At 37.1% G+C, this 24,372-nt stretch overlaps 1 protein-coding gene across 5 annotated transcripts in view; it reads right to left on the bottom strand.

The window, feature by feature from the left end:
- The window catches only part of ank1b (ankyrin 1, erythrocytic b), a 95,589-nt gene that overhangs the window by 49,894 nt on the left and 21,323 nt on the right, over positions 1-24,372 (bottom strand). For 4 of the 5 annotated variants that reach the window (XM_073871303.1, XM_073871299.1, XM_073871300.1 and 1 more), the window contains exon 2: positions 10,747-10,845. The exons of the other annotated variant lie outside the window; for it this stretch is intronic. In XM_073871303.1, coding sequence (XP_073727404.1) covers positions 10,747-10,845 — 99 coding nt within the window. The remainder of the gene's footprint in view (positions 1-10,746; positions 10,846-24,372) is intronic. 5 annotated transcript variants of the gene reach the window in all.

Below are 24,372 nucleotides of genomic sequence, written 5' to 3'. Positions count from 1 at the left end.
CTGCATCGAAACAATAGATGGTTCCTCAGGTCATGATTGTGATGACATCCACCAAATTTGATATACATACGATTAAGCAATGTTGAGATATAGCCTCAAATGACTTGACCACGAGGGGGCACTGCCCCGAAACAACAGATGGTGCCTCAGGTCGTGATTGTGATGACACCCACCAAATTTGATATACATACAATTAAGCAATGTTGATATATAGCCTCAAATGACGTGACCACTAGGAGGCACTGCACCGATACAATAGATGGTGCATCAGGTCATGATTGTGATGACACCCACCAAATTTGGTGTACATATGATTAAGCAATGTGGAGATATGGCCTCAAATGACTTGACCACTAGGTGGCACTGCACCGAAACAATAGATGATGCCTTGGGTCATGATTGTGATGACACCCACAAAATTTGATATACATATGATTAAGCAATGTTGAAATATAGCCTCAAATGACTTGACCACTGGGGGCACTGCACCGAAACAATATGGTGCCTCAGGTCATGATTGTGATGACAAATCCAAATTTGGTGTACATACGATAAAGTGATCTGGAGATAAAGCCTCAAAACTCTTAACCAGTAGGGGCACTGAAAAGTTTACAAGGGCTTTCAAAAAATGTCACTGATGAACTAGGTGGTGCTGTAACAAAACATCCCATACACCCTCAATTCATGACATTTACAAGTTGTGAAACATTAACCTATTCATACAGTGTGAGCCACTCAAGAGCCATCCAGCTCATCGGGAGCATTTGGGCTTAGATGTCTCACTCATGGACACGTCATCACTTGGTCAGGTGGAGCTGGGGTTTGAACCACCAACCATCCGATTTGTGGACAACCTACACTAACCACTGAACCACTGCCAATACACACATCAATGTGCAAAACCTTTGCGAAGATATAGCCTCAAATCCATTTTCGTGCTCGCCATTATATTTGTTGATGTGCTATACAACAACTGACAAAAACTTTTTCTCTAGAGTCTAGATTGTGTGTACCAAATCCAAGCCAATCAAACGAACGCTGTAGGAGGAGTTTTGAAAAAGTTGGTATGCTTTGTTATTGAAAATGGCAGACAGAAAATGTTTTGATATCATTTGACTCGGCATGCCTCAAGGAATCTAACAATAGCACTTTCATGAATTTAGACTCAATTTTGCAGTAGTTATAAGCAAAAAAAAAAATCACTTTTCAATGACTGTTATGACATATAACTCATGGACATCTTGCCACTTGGTCAGGTGGAGCTGGGGTTTGAACCACCAACCTTCCGATTTGTAGACAACTACCACTAACCCCTGAACCACTGAACCACTGCCAATGTGTAGAACTTTTGCAAAGATATAGCCGCAAATCCATTGCGGCATGCTCATCAACATGCTCTAACTAGGTGGCGCTGTACCGAAACTGTGCACGCACCCTCAGGTCATGACTGCCATCAAAACTACCAAATCTCATATGAATATGTTTAACTTTGGCGAAGATACTGCCTCAAATCCGTTTGTTCCCAATCTGCGTAAAATTCGTTGACGTGGCGTACGGAAACGGATTGGCGAATCGACACGAATTCCATAACTTTTTGCCATGAGTGTCTCTAGATGCTACACACCCATTCTTTACGCAAATTGGACAAAAGCTCTAGGACGAGTTCGAAAAAGTAGGTTTTACAAACAATTCAAAATATCGAAATAATTAGCATGACGGAAATGATGTCATATGGTGCAATCGAATTGGCATGAGCCAAGGAATCAGAAGAAACAAGAATTGCGTTTCTATGACGTACAGGTCAGCAGTTATAACCAAAAATGTAAGTGAAAATTTGGACTGTTGGTGGCGCTATCGGTTTGACATAGACACTCCAAATTCGGTGTGGGGACTATTTGGAATGTCCTCTTTGAGTGTGCCAAATTTCATAACTTTCCTACAAAAAAAGTTAAAATTCAAAATGGCCGACCCCCAAAATGGTCGACAGAAAACCTTTTGGTATCGTTTGACTCGGCATGCCTCAAGGAATCTAACAATAGCACTTTTATAATTTTAGACTCAAGTTTGCAGTAGTTATAAGCAAAAATAGCCATTTTTCAAATCTCGTGAACACTAGGTGGCGCTGTGACGAAACTGGGCATGGACCCTCAGGTCGTGACTGCCATCAAAACTACCAAGTTTCGTATGAATACGCTTAACTTTGGTGAAGATACAGCCTCAAATCCGTTTTTTCACGCTCTACGTAAAATTCATTGACGCGTTATACGGTAACGGATTGGTGAATTAACATGAATTCCATAACTTTTTGCCATGAGTGTCTATAGATGCTACACACCCATTCTTTAAGCAAATTGGACAAAAGCTCTAGGACGAGTTCGAAAAAGTAGGTTTTACAAACAATTCAAAATATCGAAATAATTAGCATAACGGAAATGACGTCATATGGTGCAGTCGAATCACCATGAGCCAAGGAATCAGAAGAAACAAGAATTGCGTTTCTATGACGTACGGGTCAGCAGTTATAACCAAAAATAGCCATTTTTCAAATCTTGTGAACACTAGGTGGCGCTGTGACGAAACTGGGCATGGACCCTCAGGTCGTGACTGCCATCAAAACTAACAAGTTTCGTATGTATACGATTAACTTTGGTGAAGATACAGCCTCAAATCCGTTTTTTCACGCTCTACGTAAAATTCATTGACGCGTTATACGGTAACGGATTGGTGAATTAACACGAATTCCATAACTTTTTGCCATGAGTGTCTATAGATGCTACACACCCATTCTTTAAGCAAATTGGACAAAAGCTCTAGGACGAGTTCGAAAAAGTAGGTTTTACAAACAATTCAAAATATCGAAATAATTAGCATAACGGAAATGACGTCATATGGTGCAGTCGAATCAGCATGAGCCAAGGAATCAGAAGAAACAAATTGTGTTTCTAGGACTTACGGGTCAGCAGTTATAACCAAAAATGTAAGTGAAAATTTGGACTGTTGGTGGCGCTATTGGGTTTGACATAGACACTCCAAATTTGGTGTGCTGACTATTTGGAATGTCCTCTATGAGTGTGCCAAATTTCATAACTTTCCTACGTACGGTTCTATGGGCTTCCATAGACGCAATGGCGGAAGAAGAAGAATAATAGATAATAATAATAATAAATATAGCTGCAAGCAGCGATGCCGGGGTCAAGCCGAAAAGGGCACAGAATGAAGTATTGGTTGATGACCGTCATGATTTAAGATTTAAGAAGTTTTCAGTAGATTAAGGCAAATATAGCAATTTTTCAAATCTTGAGTGCTTTGTAGAAACAATGGGTTTTGCCTCAGGTCATGTTTGTGATGACACCCACCAAATTTAATATACATATGATTAAGCAATGTTGAGATATAGCCTCAAATGACTTGACCACTAGGGGGCACTGCACTAAAACAATAGATGGTGCCTCAGGTCACGATTGTGAAGACACCCACCAAATTTGGTGTACATACGATTAAGCAATGTGGAGATATAGCCTCAAATGACTTGACCACGAGGGCGCACTGCATTGAAACAATAGATGGTTCCTCAGGTCATGATTGTGATGACATCCACCAAATTTGATATACATACGATTAAGCAATGTTGAGATGTAGCCTCAAATGACTTGACCACGAGGGGGCACTGCCCCGAAACAACAGATGGTGCCTCAGGTCATGATTGTGATGACACCCACCAAATTTGATATACATACAATTAAGTAATGTTGATATATAGCCTCAAATGACTTGACCACTAGGAGGCACTGCACCGATACAATAGATGGTGCATCAGGTCATGATTGTGATGACACCCACCAAATTTGGTGTACATATGATTAAGCAATGTGGAGATATGGCCTCAAATGACTTGACCACTAGGTGGCACTGCACCGAAACAATAGATGATGCCTTGGGTCATGATTGTGATGACACCCACAAATTTTGATATACATATGATTAAGCAATGTTGAAATATAGCCTCAAATGACTTGACCACTGGGGGCACTGCACCGAAACAATATGGTGCCTCAGGTCATGATTGTGATGACAAATCCAAATTTGGTGTACATACGATAAAGTGATCTGGAGATAAAGCCTCAAAACTCTTAACCAGTTGGGGCACTGAAAAGTTTACAAGGGCTTTCAAAAAATGTCACTGATGAACTAGGTGGTGCTGTAACAAAACATTCCATACACCCTCAGTTCATGGCATTTTCAAGTTGTGAAACATTCACCTATCGATACAGTGTCAGCCACACAAGAGCCATACAGCTCATCGGGAGCATTTGGGCTTAGATGTCTCACTCATGGACACCTCATCACTTGGTCAGGTGGAGCTGGGGTTTGAACCACCAACCTTCCGATTTGTGGACAACCTAAACTAACCACTGAACCACTGCCACTACACACATTAATGTGCAAAACCTTTGCGAAGATATAGCCTCAAATCCATTTTCGTGCTCGCCATTATATTTGTTGATGTGCTATACAACAACTGACAAAAACGTTTTCTCTAGAGTCTAGATTGTGTGTACCAAATCCAAGCCAATCAAACGAAAGCTGTAGGAAGAGTTTTGAAAAAGTTGGTATGCTTTGTTATTGAAAATGGCAGACAGAAAACGTTTTGATATCGTTTGGCTCGGCATGCCTCAAGGAATCTAACAATAGCACTTTCATGAATTTAGACTAAATTTTGCAGTAGTTAAAAAAAATCACTTTTCAATGACTGTTATGACACATAACTCATGGACATTTTGACACTTGGTCAGATGGAGCTGTGGTTTGAACCACCAACCTTCCGATTTGTAGACAACCACCGCTAACCCCTGAACCACTGAACCACTGCCAATGTGCAAAACTTTTGCGAAGATATAGCCGCAAATCCATTGCGGCATGCTCATCAACATGCTCAAACTAGGTGGCGCTGTACTGAAACTGTGCACGCACCCTCAGGTCATGACTGCCATCAAAACTACCAAATCTCATGTGAATATGTTTAACTTTGGCGAAGATACTGCCTCAAATCCGTTTGTTCCCACTCTGCGTAAAATTTGTTGACGCGGTGTACGGAAACGGATTGGCGAATCGACACAAATTCCATAACTTTTTGCCATGAGTGTCTCTAGATGCTACACACCCATTCTTTACGCAAATTGGACAAAAGCTCTAGGACGAGTTCGAAAAAGTAGGTTTTACGAACAATTCAAAATATCGAAATAATTAGCATGACGGAAATGATGTCATATTGTGCAATCGAATCGGCATGAGCCAAGGAATCAGAAGAAACAAGAATTGCGTTTCTATGACGTACGGGTCAGCAGTTATAACCAAAAATGTAAGTGAAAATTTGGACTGTTGGTGGCGCTATCGGGTTTTACATAGACACTCCAAATTCGGTGTGGGGACTATTTGGAATGTCTTCTTTGAGTGTGCCAAATTTCATAACTTTCCTACAAAAAAAGTTAAAATTCAAAATGGCCGACCCCCAAAATGGCCGACCGAAAACCTTTTGGTATCGTTTGACTCGGCATGCCTCAAGGAATCTAACAATAGCACTTTTATAATTTTAGACTCAAGTTTGCAGTAGTTATAAGCAAAAATAGCCATTTTTCAAATCTCGTGAACACTAGGTGGCGCTGTGACGAAACTGGGCATGGACCATCAGGTCGTAACTGCCATCAAAACTACCAAGTTTCGTATGAATACGCTTAACTTTGGTGAAGATACAGCCTCAAATCCGTTTTTTCGCGCTCTACGTAAAATTCATTGACGCGTTATACGGTAACGGATTGGTGAATCAACACCAATTCCATAACTTTTTGCCACGAGTGTCTATAGATGCTACACACCCATTCTTTATGCAAATTGGACAAAAGCTCTAGGACGAGTTCGAAAAAGTAGGTTTTACAAACAATTCAAAATATCGAAATAATTAGCATAACGGAAATGACGTCATATGGTGCAATCGAATCGGCATGAGCCAAGGAATCAGAAGAAACAAGAATTGCGTTTCTATGACGTACGGGTCAGCAGTTATAACCAAAAATGTAAGTGAAAATTTGGACTGTTGGTGGCGCTATTGGGTTTGACATAGACACTCCAAATTTGGTGTGGTGACTATTTGGAATGTCCTCTATGAGTGTGCCAAATTTCATAACTTTCCTACGTACGGTTCTATGGGCTGCCATAGACGCAATGGCGGAAGAAGAAGAATAATAGATAATAATAATAATAATAATAATAATAAGAAAACTAACAATCCCAATAGGGGTCTCGCCCATTCTGGGCTTGACCCCTAATAATAATAATAAGAAAACTAACAATCCCAATAGGGGTCTCGCCCATTCTGGGCTTGACCCCTAACTATCCTTTTACTTATAAATAGTAGCCTAAATCTACAAAAACTGAACTACATCTCATTTTTTCCTCTGTAATAGATAAAAGGTTATCTAAATCTATGGGCTCTATCATACACCCGGCGCAATGCGCGACGCAAGTGTCTTTTGCTAGTTTCAACCCGGCGCAATTATCATTTTCATGCCACGTTGTTTATATAGCAAAAGCATTTGCACCTAATTTTGCACCCATGGGCGTTCTGGTGTGAAAATGAGGTAGGTTCAGGCGCATTGTTGGCGCGTTGCTATTTTGAGGCAACAAAAATAGACTACGCCGGCGTTCTGGTGTGAAAATGAGGTAGGTTCAGGCGCATTGTTGGCGCGTTGCTATTTTGAGGCAACAAAAATAGACTACGCCATTGACCAACTAAAACCTGATCTAAATTCAACGGCGCAACATGTTTTTTGTTATTTAAAGCACGTTAGTAATATGCGCCAATAAACGGGACAACAACACGAGTTTGCTTATCACATGGATGCGCAGCAGGACATAAACATTTTAAAATATAAAAAAATCAAAGGATTAAAATGTTATTGATTATTATTGAGTCTCTTGAGTCTCCGATTATGAGACGTTAGAAGGCGCAAAGAGCTGCTTCACCTGTAGCCTGCTAAGTAATTGAATGTTTTGCTTTAAACAAATGCATCTATTTTTAAATGTTTTTTTAAAATGCTAACCTACAGATTGATTGCATATGATGACTCTGTACCTGTGGATATGATGAGAAACATTTTAAGTAATGCTTTTAAAAAATCTCAAGGCGCTGTCTGAGTGCTGAAACGCTTCGGCTCTCCGCACGTTTGCAAATTCTTTTTCTCTTGTTTGTTATTTTAAAGTACAACCCTTTTCTTGCATATTTGTAAATTATTTTATGAGATTACAACGATTATGTAGGATATCAATACATTTACAGAAATTAAAAGCCTGCTATTTGTACTTCTATGACTAAAAGAAAAGGCTTTTAAAGGTTTTAATAAAAAAAATCAATAAAAATGAAAACAACACATTTTTTACATTATTCGTAAACTGGTGGTCTTCTTCCTCCGCTTAGTTTTTCAGTTTACAAAGTCCGTCATCTAAATAGGGATTAGACACAGCGCCAGCGCATTTGGCTTTTAAAAGGGATGAGAGATAAGAGTCTCTCTTTTAAAAGTACAGCTAATTAGTTTATATAAGTACATCAGAGGTACATATTGGTACAAAATGTATACATATCTGTATCTAAATGGTACATATTAGGACCTTTGTAAGGGTACTGTCACAGTAAGGTCATTTGTTTCTGACATCGTACCATATACAGTGCTTCCCAGTATATAAGGTCCATAAGTGATTTTGTGGCTTTCCATTGGTATCAGTAATGCAATTCGCTCTGATGTGTTCACAGTCATATTGAGCTTGTCAATTGATTTGTCAGATCATTCACAGTCTTAAAAATTTCCGATCGTCTCCGCTCTGTTCTGGCTTGCTACGCCGTGAGATGATTGACAGGCCAGTATGCCCCAAATGAAAGATGTGGATGGAATACTGAGTGAGCAGGAAAAAGTCATTTTCAAACTTCATTTGCTCAGTTTCCTAATGACAGCATGGCGAAACATATCTGTCATCACGGTTGTGCAGTAACTCTCTCTCTCTGTGTGTGTGTGTGTGTGTGTTTGTGTGTCATGGATTTATGGACCTCACTATACACATCATACGTGACTAGAAACAAATGCTGAATTACTTAAATTCTCTCACAGACTTTCATTGGCAATTACAGTTTTACAACCAGTACAGATAGAAATCTTTGTTTTAAAATTTCTAACATATTCTTAGAACATCCAAACCATGCGTATTACCCTCTTACTCTGTTTCCTTGTCTTTCTGCTAGATTCTTCTCTACATTATACCTTGCGCACACCTTCGCACAAATACAGTACATACAAACATCTGCTAACTTACTGTATATGGGCCATGTATTTGAAAATTTTAATTTGAAAAGTTTATTTCAGCATGTTTTTCCTAATTCTCCAGCAATTCTCAGTGCACTTACTGCATACCCTCACTCACATGTATCTATATACTCTGTGGTACAGAAATGTACTGTGATATTGAGTTTATGTAATTATAGCTATTCGTCACTGTATTGTTTGAGATGTGTTTTGGGGTCATTATCTTAATGAAAAATTGATGCAAATCTGGAAATAATCCTGACAGGATATACTACAAACTAAGGACATACTGAATAAATGATTATTATAAACCAAAATCTTTACAAAAAGATCTTTACAAAAAATTTGACTATACTGTAGGTTAAGTGAATATTTAGAAACAATGAGTTAGCAGTCAGATGATAACAAAAACCAAGCAGTTGTTTAATAATATTACATATATAGAAGTTCAGATGCAAAACCCTCCAAGTACATCATTCATGTTTTCTTGTAAATTAGCCAGTTTTTAACAGGCTCTTCTTATATTTAGGTTTGAGGTTCAGTAATTGCACTTTAATGGTAATGAAATAGTTATTATTTAGTGCTTGAAATGTCACTTTAGTCATTTCATTGGTATTTAACAAATTTGATTGTATTTTGCTGCAAAACCCTTTAAGTGCAGGGAAGCTTTTTTCGTGCACTTAAAGGACTAAGTGGAAAAATCTAAATTTAAAGAACATATGAAGAGTTTGGTTCCAAAACGTGATAAACGGCATTTAAAAAACTTTGTTACCGTCAAAATCAGTATTGTAACTGGTCAGTATTAAAAAGTAAATTGTTCATTTTACGCAAAATCCAATATCCACCGTGTTATTCTGTCATCTTTTCTCCCTTTTTTCCCAAAACGCAATAAACGTCAGTCCTCCTTCTCTGTAGAATGCAATAAATCCGCTCAACAAATCACAGCACACCATTCCACACATTGTGACCAACAATGGCGGCGCGGAATACACACGGAATCCTAGTTTTCTCCATCTACTTTGTTCTTCGTGTTTAACAAACAAACAAAAACAAAATAATAATTTGATGGCATTGATTAACCTGTGGTGGTTTTCTGTGACGGGGAAGAAACGCAAGCCATCAAAATCTAATAATTTACATGAGAGGCACTCGGGTGAAGGAAAAATGCCGGCTCTTGCTTGTTCTCACACGACAGCATCAAGCTTCTGTCAGGCTAATACATTGACTTTGATCTTATAAAAAACTTTCCATTATTTTACGCAAAGTCAATGAAAATCAAGTAGGACCAAAACATTTTACAATCAAAAAAGAGTTCAGCGACGACGTCCCAAGCATGACAGCAGCAATGACAATGTTCTGACAAAGTAAGTGTTTTGATTAATGCCATTAATGTTTATTTTTTTAATCAGTGTATACCACTAGTCAACTAAATGAATATAACATGACAAAGATGAATGCACATTTATATATTGATTCAACAGATTTATAGCATTTTGAAAAAAACTTGTCATGGATTTATTTATTTATTTAAATCAGGTTTTAAATCTTTGAAAATCAAATTATGTATTTGAATTTTTTATGTTATTATAACCTAAAGATGCTATGTAAAAGTTTGTAGCAGAAAATAGTGGTTTTCATCTTGTCATTTTCTTGGTATAGAAAACAAATTTTTACCGAAATTTGTCAAAATGGAATTATTGCGTTTTGGAACCAAACTCTTCATATATTACATGCAGAGAGCATTCAGTTAATATCATTATCTCTTTTTTGACAGAGGTGGCATTTAGTGGCTGTTGCATCTGAGCTACTAATATATGACATTATATATGGATGACTTCTGATTAGATGCTTTCTAATTGACTTTTTGAAGCTCAGAAAAGCATCTAATTGCAGCAAGAACCCAACATTTGTACAATGTATGTGTATGTTGCTCAAATCTAATTTCAGATAAATAGTACCCCATTATCATCTCAGTAGTAAATATGTCGATAGTGGCTGAAGAAGATGTATTTTTAATATTCTTATAGACTTTAACAATTAGAGGTCACAGCTGGGGGAAAGTCCCTTAAAAATTCTTCAAAAAAACATACATTCTGAACAGATAAAACACACAAAATCTTGTGTTTGGACGATAACATACACATGGATAACATACACAACACAAAACGATGCATTTGGAATGAAATGTGAAAAAACACTAGAGAAACATCGGAAGAGCTAACTAAAGTAATTTAGCCACATCACAACATTCAAACACAAGATCTGCCACCAGTTGTACAACAAACACAAGAGGTTTACAAAGAAAAATGAATAAAAATCCACATTAACACACACAACTGGCGAAAAACAGAATTAACGTGTCGAGAGGCAACACAGCAAAGAGAACTAAGATATTTACTCTTCCATCAAAGAGCCATTTTCCACCGTAAGCCTCCAGCGAACCCTCTGCACTCAAACTACTGTCCTGATGCACAAGCCAGCGCTGAACCACATGAGCCTAGAAGACACCAATACCACATAGAGCGTGTTAATACACACACACACACACACACACACACACACGCACACACACACAGTTCCATGGAGACACAGGAAAAAATGTAAGTGTATCGTATGAGCATGGTAACATACAGTCATGTACAGAAAGCACTAAAACTGCATGTTTGACACAGTGGTAAATACAATGGGTAAAGAAATTATACTAAGTAACATTAACTTAAGAAATCAAATTTGATCTGTGTCATTTTAATGTGTTTTTGTAAATGATTCGCCAGTGCACATTGTTTACATTTATCAAATAATTATAAAAACTATATTTTTTCATGACCCTATTACAGGGAAAATACACGACAACGTCATTGGAATCCTGAATGGGGTGAATTCGGAAACCCACTCACATTAAAGGGATTCCAGCTTTGGGCTCATTCCAACACTGGTTGCTAAGCAGTTGCTAGGAGAACAATGACATCATTCACAAAAGCCTACAAGGGTGGCATATGAAGATGCAGGGACCATATTGAATCCAAGAGAATGAAGAAATGGATAGCTAAACTAATTTTCTGACCTAAATTGTTCTGGTTTGCTTTTAACATAAACCCACGTAACATGAGTAACAACCATTCATTTTGAAATATCAACAAAAGGATATAATCATGCCTGGGTAGAAATCCAAGCACAATAATGGCAAAAGAATGTAAAAAAAGTATTTTAGTTCAACAAGATGCAATATTTTACATTACATAGAGTCAAGAAATAAAACATGCAATAGCCCTTCCAATATGAGAGAAAACAAATCATAAACCAGAACCCTAATATCTCTACTGTTTCTTCAAGACAGCAATGACATTACACTGTAAAAAATGCTTTGCTGAATTCAATTTTTTGTTTAATCAACTCAGATTTACAAGTCATTTTAACTTACTATTATTTATCTCGACTAGAGATGAGTTGTTATAATTTATAAAATATTTGAAATAAATCAACTTCTTTTTATAACTGCAGCAATTCATCTTTTGTCAAGATAAATAATATGAAGTTAAAATGACTTGTAAATCTTAGTTGATTAAACAAAAAATGTAAGGCAGCAAAGATTTTTTTACACTGTAGATGAAGAGCAAATGGAGATTGCTGAATATATTTCATCCGAGACCCGCAAGTCTCCAAACTGCATTTTAATAAACATGTCAAATTTTACCAAAAGAAAATTACTTAAGCTATGTTGTCCATATTGTTTTTTAGCTGTACACTTTTACTACATGCCAACCAATGTTAAAGGCACAATATGCAATATTTATTCCATTAAAGTATTAAAAAATTTGCAATTTTAAAATTGGAGGTTCCTTCAAATTAATTTCCACAGTGTCATCAAGTTAGGCCTTTGTTACTGTTTTCCAACCTAGAAAATTACATATTGTGCCTTTAAAACCTTTAAAAGTGCAGTATGTACATTTTAGCAGCATCTAGTGGTGAGGTGACGAATTGCAACCAACTGCTCAGTCCACTGCTCACCCCTCGCTTTTGAAACGCATAGAAAAGCTACGGTAGCCATCACCCAAAAAACATGTAATCGTCAAAGACAACTTAGTAAAAAAAAGTTTGTCCTTAAAGGGCTTATGTAGAAACATGGCGGCACAAAATGGCGACTTCCACGTAAAGGCACCCTCAGTGTATGTAGATAAAAATGTCTCATTCTAAGGTAATAAAAACATAACGGTTTATTATAAAAAAATTATACACCCCTGATAATATAGTTTTGTATATTATTTTGCATTTCTGTCAAGAGATCCTTCTAAAAATGACACACTGCACCTTTAAATGAAACAACGGAGAATTAAAATAAAAGTCTCAATTTAAAAAAGTGCAATCAATAAAAAATACAATTCTATTTAATAGATTCTAATTCTCATAATTCTAAAAAAAAAGGTCCCAACATAAAATTAAGGTCAGCTAAATTATATAGAAAATAATTTGCTATAAATTATTTAGTTAATATAATCATCATCTCAATGGCTGCATTATATGAAAGGCAGTTTGGGCAGTTCCCAACATCTCCAGTTAACAATAAGGATGATATGAAGTAAATAAAGGCAAGAAGTGATGATTGTTTTAAAATACCAATTATATGAACATCTGAGTCTGAAGTAACGGAAAATCATATTAATTGATTCATATCACACTGTCAACAGGCACACGTCATTGCTTTATTCTTCGAGTGCCCTTGTAATCAGATCAACCTTATATCTCCAAACTTGATCATGTTTTGCTGTAGACTGCTGTTCTAGTCTGAGCTCAATGGCACAGCACATCAACTGAGGTGCGCTGGATAAGTGTCACTGAGTTGGCATATATAATAGCATAACACAATTAAGCACTAGACCTTTTGTCTAGCCTCTAAGGACCAAATCCAGACTATACACAAACTTTATTGAGAGAGAGGCTGAAAGCCAGACACCACCATAGAGGAAACTGTGGGAATTCTGTTCCTCTCGGCAACTGTCAGTGTACCGTCACATTTTCCATTATGGTGCAAGAGCAGTCGATTAATTAATTTTGCAACCCCTTATGTATTTAGAGGGCAGATACAGATTAACATGTAGTTCATTATGTCTTGATGTAAATATAAGGGATATATTTCCAGTTCAAAAAGTGAAAAGAAAAACTAGTTGTAAGACTATAATCTCACTCATGCTGATTCAAGCAATTATAGCACTTAAAATCAAAGACATGAAAACCATCTACCAAACAAAACATCTGTGCATTATAACAACTTTTTTAAAAACGTGTCTAGGCTGGAATTACAGAGGTATTTTTTCCACATACTGTAAAAATGGCACAAATATGTGAAATATTCCCTTTACATTCGGGGTTTCAAACTGGGATCTGGGAAAAATTGTACATTTATCAATAAGGTGTTTATTTATACCTTAGTGTGTTTTTCTTATAACAGTCCCATTTATCTCACTTAATGGGTATTATAAGGCAAGATTCTTTGTAAAGCTGCTATGAAACAAGATTAATTGTCAAAGTTGCTGCAATACAAATACATTTGAACTATAAAAATGTATATCTTCAGGTTTATAAATCCAGCCAATTATATATATATATATAATATACACTCACCTAAAGGATTATTAGGAACACCATAATAATACTCTGTTTTAGTATGGTACCCCCTTTTGCCCTCAGAACTGCCTTAATTCTATGTGGCATTGATTCAACAAGGTGCTGAAAGCATTTTTTAGAAATGTTGGCCCATATTGATAGGATAGCATCTTGCAGTTGATGGAGATTTGTGGGATGCACATCCAATGCACGAAGCTCCCGTTCCACCACATTCTAAAGATGCTCTATTGGGGTTGAGATCTAGTGACTTTGGGGGCCATTTTAGTACAGTGAACTCATTGTCACATTCAAGAAACCAATTTGAAATGATTCAAGTTTTGTGACATGGTGCATTATTCTGCTGGAAGTAGCCATCAGAGGATGGGTACATGGTGGTCATAAAGGGATGGACATGGTCAGAAACAATGCTCAGGTAGGCCGTGGCATTTAAACGATGCCCAAGTGGCAATAAGGGGCCTAAAGTGTGCCAAGAAAACATCCCCCATCTTCAACTGTCTAATTTTGATGAGCTTGTGCAAATTGTAGCCTCTTTTTATTATTTTTAGTGAAGATGAGTGGTACCCGGTGGGGTCTTCTGCTGTTGTAGCCCATCCGCCTCAAGGTTGTGCATGTTGTGGCTTCAGAAATGCTTTGCTGCATACCTCGGTTGCAACGAGTGGTTATTTCAGTCAAAGTTGCTCTTCTATCAGCTTGAATCAGTCGGCCCATTCTCCTCTGACCTCTAGCATTAACAAGGCATTTTTGCCTGCCGCATACTGGATGTTTTTCCCTTTTCACACCATTCTTTGTAAACCCTAAAAGTGCGTGAAAATCTCAGTAACTGAGCAGATTTTGAAATACTCAGACCAGCCTGTCTGGCACCAACAACCATGCCACGCTCAAAATTGCTTAAATCACCTTTCTTTCCCATTTTGACATTAAGTTTGGAGTTCAGGAGATTGTCTTGACCAGGACCACACCACTGAATGCATTGAAGCAACTGCCATATGATTGGTTGATTAGATAATTGCATTAATGAGAAATTGAACAGATGTTCCTAATAATCCTTTAGGTGAGTATATATAAATTACAAAAAAATTGCTGTTTTTCTAAGCCATGTTGGGTAAATATTGGACATTGGGTAAATATTGGGTTAAAATTAATCCGATGCTGAGATGTTTTAACCCATGGTTCATAACAACAACCCAACATTTGGGTCATTTTCAACTCAGCATGGGGTAATTTTTAACCAAGCATGTGTTCTGTCCAATATTTAGCCATATGGGTTCAAAATAAACCAACAATTTTTAAAGTGTATATATAATTTAGAAAGGGGGTCCCTTACAAAAGGTTCATAATATTTGAGGGTCATCATAAAGATTTAAAATCCCTGCCATCAAAATGAAAACATGGGAAACAAAATACCATAACAATGCATTTTATGTTTTTGTGAAAGAAAAAGACAAAGACTGACTCATATATGCTGATGCACATAACAAAAGTATTAAATGGCTGCCAGTACATTTTCACAATTCATTAATGGTGGCAAAAAGCTAATTTTTGACCCTGGTTGCAGCCACATTTGACGGCTGGTCTGGCTTTTCCAAACTCGCATAAACACACACACCTTTACCTTATCACAAAAATGCTAAAAATAGTGACAAATGACGTCATTCGGGGCGCAGTACCAGTAGGCAAAAAATGACGAATCGCAGTAATGAACTCTCCTGGGTTTACTTTCAGACCCACTTTTACAGAGAGAGAAATTCACATAGTTGTGTGTGCTAGAGTACGCAAACACACAAACAACACACATGTGTCTTATATATCAAATAGACTGTACACAACTAGGGCTCTCATGCATTCTCAAATAAGCTCACAAATCTTAATTTCCTGCAAACACAATGCCAGGGATTAATATATTTGCAGCTGGACTGAATGCTCAGCCATACTGTAGTGTCAGTACAGCAGCCACTGGTTCCATGCAAATACAGGAAACACAGCTTAGTAAAACAATACAGAGAAGGTCATGATGTTCTGCAGATCTATAAATAAAGATCTATAATTACCTTGCACTATTATAGTTAGACGACATGATTATGACAGTGCAAACAGTCCATATAGAGCATACAAACACCTCAAATACATTAACTATTACATTACTCTAGTGCATGACATTTCTTCATTGCTGGTGTACTTTGGCGTGATACTAAATATACTAAATCTTGCCATGTTGCTTATTTAGCACAATGCAGCTCTTTGCAAACATGGCCGCATTCATTGCTTTTTTATTTTCCTGGTGAAAGCAATTTCCCTTAAAACACTGAAAGCCGAACACATCCGGTCTCGACCTACAGAATGCAAAATCAATAATCAGAGCAAAGGGTACTCTTAAGTGGGAGTTGATCAAATATTCACAGATGTGTTCATAGCTGTTTGTGTGGACATGTGTGTTATTATTTCCTGGAATGCATTCTGTATATAGCCTTTTTACATGTATAGCACACTTAACTGATTTGATAGCTGCTTAAGTTTTAAGACATAATTTCTAGATTAATTTGTGATCAGTCACAATGTGTAAAGCCCATTGCAATAGTATTGGTATTATTATACATTTTGTGAACAATAAAACCTGTAAGTTTTAATAATAACTGGCATCAATATAAGCGAACTCCTGTTGTTTTCTTTTTTCCTAGTGCTGAAACAGAACCACTGAAATATTGATGGTGTATGTCAGACTGCGTCTGGAATCCATTAAAAACAAAGACTTTATCTTAGTTTTAGCCTCAGTCTTTTTGGTCTCTTCTTGAAACACAGAGATAAAGACAAGAACTCACACAAACATAGATTCCAGGTATTGACTGCATTATTGCTCACATTGAAGGATGAGTAGGATGTCATCGTCTTTGTTTAATGAAAATAAACGCATGTTTAAATTAATGCCAAGCAGTTTCCAGTCACGTTATACTTAATATTACTATACTATATTTACGTAAGCAATACTGTAAATTGCACCTTGCTTTTATGAAACAACAGCATTAGCAAAATCATAATAAACACAGATGTATGTTAAATAATTAAAACGTTTAGAAAACAACTGACATTTCCTGCAGATAATGCAAATGCAATCCGTGATGCCAGAATGCTATATAGTACTATATTGTAGGATTTATTTTCGAATAATTCAACGACCCAACGTCAATTCCTTACGTATACACTCATATATAATAATAATAATAATAATGCTAGGACAATATGGACAAACCCAACCATTGGTTGCAATGTAAAAAACACATGTTAACACAAACACACACAGCTATGATAGCCACAGAAAGCATTGCTCCGTCCAAAACCGCCTACTTCATACTATATAGTACGTGAAAAGCAGTAGGCAAGGGGAGTAGTATGTCCGAATACATAGTATTCGAAAAACAGTCTGCGAAACGTACCCGGATGACCTACTACTTTCGGTTAGATTTTGCAGTGTGCATACGATGGACACACTTCACTATCCCATGATGCCCAGGGAGAGGAGTTATCCAACGAAGAAGAAGAGGCATGCGGCTGTTTTCGTGCTGGAATGACATGACGTGATTACAACTTTGGTCACGTGATGTAGCAACATGGCGGATGTAGTACGTCTGAATCCCATTCATACTACCAGGATTCATACTATACAGTAGCTACTGTTTTAACGGCAAGTAAGTAGGTACTTCATCTTATTCAGTACCTACTGTACAGTATGCGGTTTCAGACGCAGCCCATTTGTATAGAATTTGGCAAATAAAATCGGCCACAAATGCAGAAAAAAGATATAAAGGGGTGTGACCTAATGGGCACACAAGTACACACACACACACATGTACACACACACACATTCAGTCAAAATTTCAAAATGCAAAAAATGATACTATTTGAAATAATTTTTCAACAAGTAGTGATGGGAGCTGTTGCCCATATCCAGTAAAATGAATGGCTTGCTATGGCCCTCTGCTGGTCAAAGCTATTTCTGTCTTAAACGGTAATTCCTTTAGGTTTATCTCTAACCAGCAATAGGTGGAATTCTACACTTAACACCTAGATCAATATTGAGAAACAATTTTAATTAAATTTAGATAATCATTTAAGTGATTTTTTTCATTAAAAAAATCTATATTTCATTCAATTCAATTCAATTCAATTCAATTCAATTTTATTTATATAGCGCTTTTTACAATAGTTAATTGTTTCAAAGCAGCTTTACATTAATAGAACCAGTGAAAAGCACAGAAAAACGACAGATACACGATATCATAAGCAGCTAAATTTGCTGCGGCTATGAATCAACATTATAAGCGAGCGTATTACTAATGTAACGTATAGAAGAGGGTGCTAAGTTAAGCCCAAGAAGGCTGCCTCCCCAGGTTGAAAAACCCCCTAGGAGAAAAAAACCCAGGCTTTTTAGCCGGGAAAATAAACAAAGTCCTAGGAGGAAAAAACCTTTGGGAGAACGCATCTAAAAAAAATCGCACTACAGTGCGTAAACATTTTAAATGCCTTATTCAACAAATGCTTGGGTCAAAATGGACCATCTAGGTTAATTTAAGCCAATAGAGGTTTTCCATATTTTACCCCAGCATGGGTTGATTGATTTATTTAGAAACATGATTTCACTATGGCTATATTTATGGCAAGAATTGGTTAATCTACACACAAATTGTTCTATACACAACTTGGAGAAGCACATTTTATCATGTTATTCTCCTAACCTGCATGTCTTTGGACGTTGGGAGGAAACCAGAGTAAACCCACACTGACACAGAGAGAACATGCCAACTCAATGCCAAAGACCTAACCGAGGCGCAACACTGCTACACCTACTGAACCATTGTACTGCCTCAATCATGAGTTGAAACAACCTAGCATTTTAAAATATATATTGTGGCATAAAATGTTAAAGGTATATACTTGAGATTTTATGTCTTTATTCAGCAGATCAGTCTTCACCCTTACTTTAATTTCTCTATGGCTATAACCTAGCGCAAGCTCCCCCTCCTATGGCATGTGTTTATTCACTGTGTTCTCTTACAAAGGCTGCAGATCTTCTCAGTCACATCACATTGCAGCGCTCGGTTCTCCCTCTTTAATATTAATGAAGACTGCAGAAGACCTGGCTGCAAAGCATGCTGGGTAGAACCCCTCAGAGTCTCCTAATTACATCACTGTTATGTGCTGACGGCCACTTCAACGATGAATATTAGTCGTGAGCGTGCTCAGCACGAAATCCCTACTCACGTGGGTAATGCCCAATTTTTCAGCATTTTCTAAAAAAAAGCACTGCAAGGTTTACTAGACCGCTTGGTGCGTATCTTTCATTTTTCAAGATCACAGAAATAACTCATGATAAACAAACTTATGCAGTCAAATAGCTGTGACATCATTTACTACAATCTACATTCACCGCAGTGATGTTAGGTAAAGGGGTGGGGCTTCATTCTTGCTTTGTGCTAATCATACGTTTCTTTCCCATGAGATTGTGTCGGCTGTTTCATTTCAAGTTACAGTTATGATAGTTTTCTAATCCACATTTTGATGCACAGCAGTTAATATTCACTGGTGCAGTGGTGAAAATAAGAGATTGAAAGAGAGAGCGAGAGGGTGCAACGAAACAGGAGAGAGAAAGAGAGAGAAAAGGAGAGTTAAGTCCAGGAGTCTTAGAGTCGAGTGTAATGCACCTGCCGAGCCTTTACAGCACATGCCTGCTGCCTCCACCTCCTCCCCTGAGGCCAATCCCTTTCCACGGGACCAGAAATGCAGCAACAGAGGGTGGTAGTCAGCAAGCTACTATCAGATGGCATAACACACACATACACCAGCACACAATGATAGCATGGCTCAGTAACAGCACGCATATTTTCTCTTCTCACTGAAGCAGAGAAAAACGGCATGCTAGACAATCGTCCCTGCATCATACAGACAATAGCGGCAATGCTTAGAAACCTGGTTTACATTTACATCCTGAAATCATATTAAATTACTATGAGAACAGGTGATGTTAATATTTATTGAAGATATGAAGTACACCACGTTCCTAATTATTATGCACATGCCTTTTTTGTTTATTTTTCCAATACAGTCAGTAAGTTTACAAATTTTATTTTACCCTCAACAGTTATATAACAGTGTGGATGTTATTGTATTTAAATGAAATAAAAGTGTCAAAAGATACTTTAAAGGGACTGCAAGTAGGATTTTAAGTGTTTTATTAATCAAAATCAATGTCTTTATTCATAAATATGTCCTCATTGGTGTCAAATGACCTCTGGCAGTGATCTGACTTTTCTTTGTAAGCTTAGAATTTCTCCTCTTTATTTACATTGAACGGGTAAGTCCAAGGAGGCATCCATATCATTCCGCCGTATTGATAAACTATATTATACAACAGTTCTTTCTGGTTCTCGAATCTGATTGGCTAAGAGGCGTGCAATATTCTACTGATAACGGCACAGTAACCACTTCACCATTCGTATCATTCCGCCACCTAGTGAATGGAGGTCCTCTAAACAGGCTCATATCTGAATGGAAAAACTGCAGACACACACAACCGCGCTGTTTTGAATCACTCTCCGTGTGTCTCATTAGTTCACTAGCTTGTGAATCAGTGTGTGAATCCCAATCGGAAGTGATTATTCCGTCAAAGATCAGCTCTCTTGGATGTTGCGTTAAACTTAATGGGAGTAAATGTCTTGTCACATCGTGTGTACGATTAACACTTGGAAAGAGGAATGTAAACTATTTTTTTCTGGAGCAATATCTCTTATCAGAACACGAAAACACCGTGGAACTGCAGGTAAGCACCGCAGCTTTTAAATGTGGACATTGATAATTTATTTTATTGTGACGTGACTATTAAAACATGTTATGAGATATTGCCACTGATATATTTATAAGCAGCATGCAAAAACATCTCTCTGACACTAAAAAAACGTTTTATATAGTACTGACAAGAACAAAGTTTAATAATAATCGAGTGCTCGTATCGCGTTAAGAGTAAATGGGAACGCAATAGGTATGTACCGAATCTCACTAAGCAAATGTTCAAACAGGCGCTATCTTTACTAATCGACTGTAGATTTAAATATAATACATATATATTCTCGACTGAACTAATCTTAAAACTACACTTTGTGACCAAGAAACGGTAATATAAAGAAACGGCTTTTCCGTCCATTGAGTTGTTATGAGTTTCAAAGCAGCCGAAAGTGTTACCTGTCATTCTGGCCGCCCTCAAATCCGTGGCGGAAGAAGTAGTTCTCAAACAAAGAGGCTTTTAAAATAACTCCGTTGTTGTTTTCTAGTTTTCGTTTTTCAAACGTGTGCCGTCGAACTGTTGTATAAAAGCAATATCGCTCTCGGAGTCGTGTGATATAGCTCTATCATCACGGCTGTGATTGCCTCATAGCTCCATATCATCACGGCTGTGATTAGGCCAATCACACTCCTATTAGAGCGATATTGCTTAAATAGCAGAAAGGGACAAAAAGCACTAACCTACCAACACGTTTCCACAACGCATTTTCATTCACACACGTGAACCAGTAGCAACGGACAAGGAGATCAGTGATTACATGACGGCTACCGTAGTTGCAACACGCATTTGGAAAGGCGAGGCGCTAGAGAGCACTGTTCGTTTGAATGCAAAATACAATTTCACCACTAGATGGGGGTAAATCCTACTTATTGCCCCTTTAACACTTTGAAAAATATGCAAAATATTCTGTTCCAAATCAGTTCTCATACAATATGGATATGAAAAAATATATTTCTAAAGACAACATTTTTTACATTAACTTAAAAAAAGCAATGAATTTCCTATAACAATTTATATTTGGTGGATCTAAACAGAAATCACTGAACTATTATAAGATTCATGAGTGATTCACAGTATAGAAAGATTTAACTATATAAAGGCTTTAAAAAATTTTTTTTTAGGAAAGTATTAGGAAAAGGCAGCAATAAAAAGCCACAGTTAAGAAGCAAACATGTATTTAAACCTGCTGGTGTCCATGGAATCCCAAGAACCCCTCAATATAAGATCCTTTAGTGCATACAGCTTTATTTTTACCCCTCTCCAAACCAAAACTTGCAAAAATGAAACATTTGCTGTGAGCTCAGAATACTACAAGACGAATTTCAAAGAGTTTTATTCATTGACATGTCATAATACACTGAATAGTATGAATGTCATTCTGGATTGTTGGTGAATATGTTCAAACAAGACTGTAACATTTGAAAGAGGTGGCAGAGTAATGATTTGGACTGAAATATTGGGAAGTAAGATCATATATAAGTAGCAAAATACAGCTAATATGAATAAACTTTACAAGCAAGTAACGTATAGAAGAGGGTGCTAAGTTAAGCCAATGTCGGCAGACTCCCCGGGGTTGAAAAACTCCCTAGGAGAAAAACATCCCTACTTTTTAGCCAGGAGGGAAAAAAGTCCTAGCAGGAAAAAAACCCTTGGGAGATATATGACCCAAATTGGGCTTTGTTTTTGGCTTTGTTATTGCCGCAAACACACGTTATTTGCCTCAAACACTTCTTCCGTGCAAGAAAAAGTTTAAATCAAGAAGAGAATTCATATAAAGCTAAGGAAAATCTCACCAGTAATCGTACGCTTTTTTGGTTTCTACACAGCAGAATGATGTTGGACTTAATAGTAGTGCAGTAAGGTATAGCCTTGATTTACAATGTAAAGTTTAATTAACTAACTACATGTATATATGGCCAATTTTTGTTTACATGTGTTTATTTTCAAAATGTAAGAATTCACGTGTTCCCCACTATCATTTTTATATATCTTTATTTAATTATATCTTATATTATTTTATCAATACACTAGAAATGTGATGATTTTTGCATTTACATAAAATAAAGAGAATTGCAATTAAATCCAGTTTAAGAACCGGAAATTGTATTGATCCGTGTACTAACTGTATTGTTTCATCCCTAATATATATACAGTATGTAAATGGATAAACCTATGTTCTTAACTGTAAAAGATGGTTGTGTATGTGTGGGGCAAGTCTATCAAAAGAAGGTCCAGATTCTACTGGGGTAGGGGCGTGTTTGTTTAGGTGATTTCAAATATCAACATTGGCTTTTTAGAGATCATGCACCCCGCCTTTAAGGTAGGGTTCATTTTTTAAAGAAATACATTTTCTGTATAGACATATAACTACATCCAAAAATAAATATTTGCATTTATTGCTCAACACTAGCTGATATTTGGGAAATTAACTATTTGATAAATAAGCCCCCCCTTGGAATCACAGCACTATGCTACATAGCCCAAAAGAGACAAAAGTCATTTGAGATGATAGCACAGCTGCACATCCTCCCAAATAGATTTTCAAATGTGAATAAATTATTCACAGCATATTATAAAATTCATCTTGGTTCATTTAAGAATTCAAACAGACCATTTTTCAGGTTGGTAGACCTTGGACTAAAATTAACCTTACAACCCACATGCACTTTTCAAAGGACCTAATTGGCTAAGTTGGAAACAATTTGTCCTTTTCAAAGCATGATGTATTACCCATCGTGTTACTCTCTGTGATACTCTAAAGCTCCTTGTAGCCCTAAAAGGCCATTTTACCACAAAAAGAGAGACTCTGAGTGACACGCATTCAGGAAAACACAAACATCCAGAGGGCACATGGGGCGTACGACAGTCTAATGGCACTAACGTCTTTAGGCAATGTCACTTTCATTTTCCTTAGTTCACATCATTTTGTGGACCTTTTTTAGGTTTACTGTGAGATGAGGAAGGATATAATGGTATTAATAATGGAAAAAATACATGAAGCTTTCTCCGCAACCCTAAAAATTCAACATTTGGCATAAGTCTTTTACAATTTTACTTGCTCTCGTTTTCAGCAAAGAACTAAGATCCAGAGCAGCTACAAAATATCTGAAGGTATATTTTACTGATCACAACAACTGAGCATCAAGCTTCTAAAATGATTTAAAATTGTATTGCTTAAAAACATTAGTTAAAATTGTAGGATTATTTTCTACCCACAAGAGTATGAAGCTCGAAGGGGTGGTCTGGAGGACAGGAAGATTTGTGGCCACTGTCCCATTCTGTCTTGACATTAAATGACTGAGTCCCAAATACGCCCTGTCATAAATCAACACTGTAGGAACTCTATTAGTCTGACACGCACCCCTGCATTGCTCTACCTCGCAAACACAACACAATCAGAATGAATCACAGAAATTCCTGCTGATTGTTTTGGATAATCTGTCATAAGAACCATAAAACATTTTATCAAGAGCAGCGTCGTTCACATAATACAAGCACACACACAAACACGCTTACATCACTTCCTGGGTTCTCTGTCAGCATGCAGAGTGAATGTGTGGCATATGTCTCACA

This window comes from Misgurnus anguillicaudatus, chromosome 9 (genome assembly GCF_027580225.2).
Source record: "Misgurnus anguillicaudatus chromosome 9, ASM2758022v2, whole genome shotgun sequence".
NCBI lineage: Eukaryota > Metazoa > Chordata > Actinopteri > Cypriniformes > Cobitidae > Misgurnus > Misgurnus anguillicaudatus.
The sequence above is the reverse complement of the archived record's forward strand: the minus strand, read 5'-3'. Positions and strand labels throughout refer to the sequence as shown.